At 50.6% G+C, this 5,217-nt stretch overlaps 1 protein-coding gene across 1 annotated transcript; it reads right to left on the bottom strand.

Moving 5' to 3' along the window:
- Window positions 1–573: 573 nt before the first annotated feature.
- On the bottom strand, window positions 574–3,365 carry LOC119337767 (heptahelical transmembrane protein ADIPOR1-like). The gene is made up of 3 exons (XM_037609948.1): window positions 2,770–3,365; window positions 2,610–2,664; window positions 574–1,639 (listed from the first exon to the last, which is right to left on the bottom strand). The coding sequence occupies exons 1-3, from the start codon at window positions 3,180–3,182 to the stop codon at window positions 965–967; spliced, it is 1,143 nt and encodes a 380-aa protein (XP_037465845.1). The 5' UTR covers window positions 3,183–3,365; the 3' UTR covers window positions 574–964.
- Window positions 3,366–5,217: the final 1,852 nt, after the last annotated feature.

The raw sequence follows: 5,217 nt of genomic DNA, 5'->3' as shown, positions 1-5,217 counted from the left end.
TTGGAGTTCAATACTGACCAATTTACCAATCGGTAAAGGAGGCCAACTATGTTCTCAAGAGTCTTCTCTTACTTTTAACATGTTGTGATTGATAAATAATAGTCGATACTATTTTCAGATGCATGGTTACTAATAAAAGATAATGTCAATTCACGAGTTGCATGCCTATATCCAAAACGTTGTGTATTCAAAAACTCATGAAGGTCGGGTGCATTTTCATATCTAGGCAGATAATTTGCATATAAGTTTTGTCCGAAGTCAAAGTATCTCTATTTGACCAAACTTATAGAAAAAAGTATCAATATTCAAAATGCCAAATCAATATTGTTAGATTAATTATGAAATGTGGTTTCATACTATATATGTTTTGTATTGTATATGTTGAATTTTTTTTAATATAAATTTGATCAAACTTTGTAAAGTTTGACTTGACAAAAGTCTAATACGGAGAGTAAAAAGGACTAAGGGAGTATTAAGAAACAAAATTGCTTTAATGCAAATCATCACTAGCATGATGTGCTTGTGCAGCTGCAAACAAACAGAACTAATGGCATGGCCGTTGAGACGTCCCAACAAAACAAAAGCCTCGACAAGGACGAGTAACTCTTGCCCTGCACAAATTTTCTTCTTCTTTTACATCTTACAATGGAACAAACAGCCATGAGCATCTCTATGTACAGGGTTCTGAGCTGTAATTAACAATTGTTGTATCATCCATGCATCAATCCACCCACCAAATTAAACTGCAACACCAAATAACTAACTACTACAAACAAATTAATCAATCTTGCAAGAAAAACGCCTTTCTTAATTTCTCTTCTGACCCAAATCTGTTGTATCATCTGCCATTTCGATGGTAATAATTGGGTTGTGTCCATCTTCGGATGGATGCAGAGACCAAGCAGAGCGTCTCCATTAACTACTAAGAATTTGATAGCACTGTGAACGATCGATGGCATGCGCATCAGTTGGCCGGGCAGCCCATCTCGTCGCGGACCCTGAGGAAGACGATGGCGGCGCCGTAGTGCGCGAGCGCGCCGGCGATGACAAGCAGGTGGAAGATCTGGTGGCTCTGCCCGCACAGATCAAACATCCCGGGCCTCCACCGCTCCGGCACGCGGGTGAGGTAGAAGGCGGTGCCGACGAGGTAGGAGGCGGCCATGGCGCCCTCGTACGCCAGCGTGACGTTCCGGCGCGGCTCGTGCCAGTTCACCGCGGCGGCGTGCACGGCCGGCACGACGCCCGACAGGCCCATCCCGACGAAGAGCAGCGCGCGGTGGGCGCGGTACTTGGCGTCGCTGAGGCGCGGCGACATGAGGGCGTAGACGGTGGCGGCGCCGGCGAGCGAGATGGCGGAGAGGTAGGCGAGCTGCCAGCGCGGCTCGCACTGGAAGATGTAGTAGATGGGCGGGAAGAAGGAGACGACGATCATGACGGCGATGCCGGTGTAGTCGAGGCGGATGAGGAAGAGGTTGAGGCGGTGCGAGTGGCAGGACAGCAGGTGGCACGCGCAGCTGCTCATCAGGCAGAACATGGCCCCCGCCAGGAACACGAAGAAGGGCCACCGCGTCGTCGGCCCCGCCCCCGCCGCCGCCGCCATCGCCAGCCCCGGGCTCGCCTGCATGAACGACGCCGCCCCCTGAAAATGAGAAGCCACCGTCAAACATGTCAGTTAGTAAATCTCAGTTACCATCATCACCATGCATGATTAGAGGATGAAACGGAGGCATCAAATGATTGCCGGACAAAGGTGACGCCGCAGTTTCAACCACCGCTGTGATCATAGCCATGCATGCCATGCATGTGACGATAATGGAGGTTTTTACCATGCATGCGTGTGCAACTGCCCGGCCAGTTGAGTGTACCGGCCGGCAGTGCAAGCAGAGGCAGAATCAGCCGTGAGATTTGTGAGGGAGTGGCATGTGAAAAACGGATGGTGCATCAGTTCACAACAGAAAGGGGAAGTGTCACACGGGATAAACTCCCGGATCACGCAGGCGGCGCCGGGGATAGATAGGACGATTAACTTGATCACATCACTCAACAGAAAGCACATCTGGGTGCTTCCGTGGCTGCTTAATTATCCGATTACGTGTGTGCATCGCTCGATGCAGAGGCTGGAGGACGACAATAAAATGAAGTTTGTCGTGGTTGAAAAGAACTTGTGTATATTTTTTGTCATAGCATTGTAAAAGTTGCGGGTTAGGTAGGTAGCAAGGCTGGTCAAGTAAAGGCAACCTGAACCTCATGCCCCACGCAGCATCGAAATTAAGTCCAAATCATCTACCCGTAGATAGCAGACAGCCAAGGCAACAGTGGGTGGTACTAGTACTACTGCTGCTGAGAAGGTGAGCAATTGAATTGAATCTCCAAGACATGTGGATCTGCCTGCCTGTGCCAGACAGCAGGAATTCACATCTGACAGATCATTTCATCCTCACCCCATATTAGTTGAAGGCACTTATGGGTGTAGGACATACATATCAGTTTTTACGACTGCACGGCTCCAGCATACTACTTGTTGCTATTGATGGTTATCACGGAATTGTAACAAGTAGTATTTATGAAAGGAAGGTAAATGGCATGGAGGTGCTGGTAGTGCTACTCACGGAGAGGACATCGCCTATGTTGCTGGAGACGTTCTCTGCGACCTTGGAGATGGGCCTGCAGTGAAACGAAGTACACAAATTAGCTACTCAATTTCACAATTTCAGTAAAGAAGATAGTAAGAATTTTGATGAAGGTTTAAAAATCTGAATGAATAATTACCATGAGAGGTGGCCGATGAGGTGGGCGACCTGGGGGAAGTACTGGGCGAGGTGCCAGAGGGTGAGGCCGAGGAAGAGGAAGAAGCCGAGGAGGTGCGTCCAGATGTTGATGGTCTCGTTGTGCCAGGAGAAGACGCTGAGGAAGGCGTGCAGCAGCGGCCACTCGGAGCGGTAGTGGTTGAGGATGAACTCGTTCTCCTTCATGTACTCCGGCAGCTCCTCGTAGCTCACCAGCCGGTACTCCTGCTGCTGCTGCTGCTGCCTCCTCTTCCTCGCCCCTCCCCCTCCCCCTCCTCCTTCCCTCCTCTGCTGCTTGCCCCTCCTCGTCTTCCTGCCTCCTTCCTTCGCCATGGCCGCCCCCGCCGGAGCTTCCTCCTGCAGGTGCCCGCCGCCCACGCTGCTCTCCTGGTCCATGGCCGCTGGCCCCTTTCTTTTCTCTCTCACTAGAACTATCACGGGGAGAGAGAGGGGGACGGAGGGAGCAGAGAGGCTGTGTGTGTGATAAAGGGGGCGAGGCTGTTGCCGGGGTTAAAAAGGACGCTCGCTCGCTCGCTCACACGCGACGCAGGCAGCTCCGCTTGTCCTGAGGAAGCAAGCCAAGAAATCTACTACAGGATACGGCGTATCGTACGCGACTCCAGTTGTTTTCATGCTCTTTTTATACAATATTGGTCGATTGAAATGGGGACGCATATGTTGCTAGCTCCGGGGATGTGGCGCGTGCGCACATTTCCTCGGGTTGGTACACCTTCATTGCTACTACTGCAAAGTTTTCCAGAATAATCATGAGAAAAGCCTCTCGCTCGCTGCCTTGATGCGCAGTGAAGTTGATGAGGACAAATGCAGGTGGAGCGGGACGGGTAGGACGACGGGCAACCACATCGCCACCGTTGGGTGGGAAAAAGGGAGGACGAAAACGAATGAAAAATGCCGGCATTCAATACTGGCTATAGCTAGTGTTTTATCAAGAGAAAAAGAAGCCTGCGTGTAATGGTGGCCGTATGAAACTAGCTACCTGCATGTGGGGCCAGCGGCAGGCTCAGGAATGAAGTGGATGGTGTGCACACTCAAAATAATTTTTTATGTCCAACTGTCATGCAATATTTGGCAAAAGCATGACATAAATAGGCCGATCAAGCCTCGCTACGAGCGACGACGATGGAGTGGGGTGGGGGTAACTCTGCGACGGCGTGCACTGGTTGAGCAGTTGAACGGCGCCGACGAGGGGGGCAATGGGGAAGTGAGCACGCGGGGGAGACCCGGCCGACTCGCCCAGGGCTCGAGAGCGAGTCATACGAGAGTGAGTTGAATTTTGTTTACGTTCTTGGTTTGGGTTCGGGCCCCTCTCGATCTTTTGCGTAGGGGGTGGCCACGATGGTGATGGCGAGTCTGATTGAGTGGTCGTCGAGCAATTTAGGTGACGCTCTCACGCATGGGCGGGAATAGATGGTGAGCTGGGCTACTGGCTTGCTATTACTGTGGGTTTGTGGGCCAAGATATTATGATACCGATTCTTAAAATTTCGGCCTACTTTGTAGCTTCGCCAGGGTGTGATCATGCACATCTCATTATTTCTTGTATTCTTTTTGATACGCGAGCCATCCGTAAAAGTTAAGCTCAAACTTTTGAAATTGTGATTGTTAATGTTGTGTTTTTTTAACATCATCACCGGGTGGACTAGGGTTTCGCTCACCTCCATCGACTGCCCGGTGGCGTAGAAGGGAGGGGAACCCTTGGACCTTGTCACATGTGTGGCTACTAGTTTAGGATTAGGTTCGTCTCTCCTTTGATGGTGTTTGGACAAATGTGTGGTTGTTTGGAAATTACCCTCGATCCCAACTCCATCCCGGGGAGGCTCAGCATTGAGAGGTTGAGGAGCGAGTTATCTTCTTGTGCTCCTTTGGCCGGCGGTTTGAGTGTGAATTGGTGTTGCGGTTAGGTGGCGAGGGTGGCAACATCTAGGGTTTTTGTTCTTCTACTTGGGCCCTGCTTCCATGGTGACTGCTATGACGACACTGACAAGTGATGGTGAGGATGTACGAGAGCCAAGCCGGTGTTGATCACTTCGGTCGGCATGTGGTTGGCCATCGGATCCTTCTTTGTTTTGGTGATGGTTTTTCCTACGACTACGAGGCACCGGTTCATAGCCTCAATGATTTCCCGTCCGCGGGCAACGAATTCAGGTGACTCCGGAAGTGCAGTAATGGTTAACCATCGATTGGCTCATTATCAATGATGGAGGCAACCGAGTCCCCAATGAACTAGATTTGGTGATGGCTTCTCCTACGACTACGAGGCACCGGTTCATAGCCTCAATGATTTCCCGTCCGCGGGTAACGAATTCAGGTGACTCCGGAAGTGCAGTAATGGTTAACCATCGATTGGCTCATTATCAATGTTGGAGGCAACCGAGTCCCCAATGAACTAGATTTGGTGATGGTTTCTCCTA

This window comes from Triticum dicoccoides, chromosome 7B (genome assembly GCF_002162155.2).
Source record: "Triticum dicoccoides isolate Atlit2015 ecotype Zavitan chromosome 7B, WEW_v2.0, whole genome shotgun sequence".
Lineage (NCBI taxonomy): Eukaryota > Viridiplantae > Streptophyta > Magnoliopsida > Poales > Poaceae > Triticum > Triticum dicoccoides.
Note: the sequence above shows the minus strand (reverse complement) of the source record. Positions and strands in the feature narration are given on the sequence as shown.

What these genes read in the sequence shown, in the direction of transcription:
- LOC119337767 (XM_037609948.1), bottom strand. Translation starts at nt 3,182, where the DNA reads ATGGACCAGGAGAGCAGCGTGGGCGGCGGGCACCTGCAGGAGGAAGCT. An exon ending in CTCATCGGCCACCTCTCATG is followed by an intron (nt 2,665 to 2,769) that starts GTAATTATTCAT and finishes GTTTCACTGCAG; the next exon opens with GCCCATCTCCAAGGTCGCAG. An exon ending in ACATAGGCGATGTCCTCTCC is followed by an intron (nt 1,640 to 2,609) that starts GTGAGTAGCACT and finishes TCTCATTTTCAG; the next exon opens with GGGGCGGCGTCGTTCATGCA.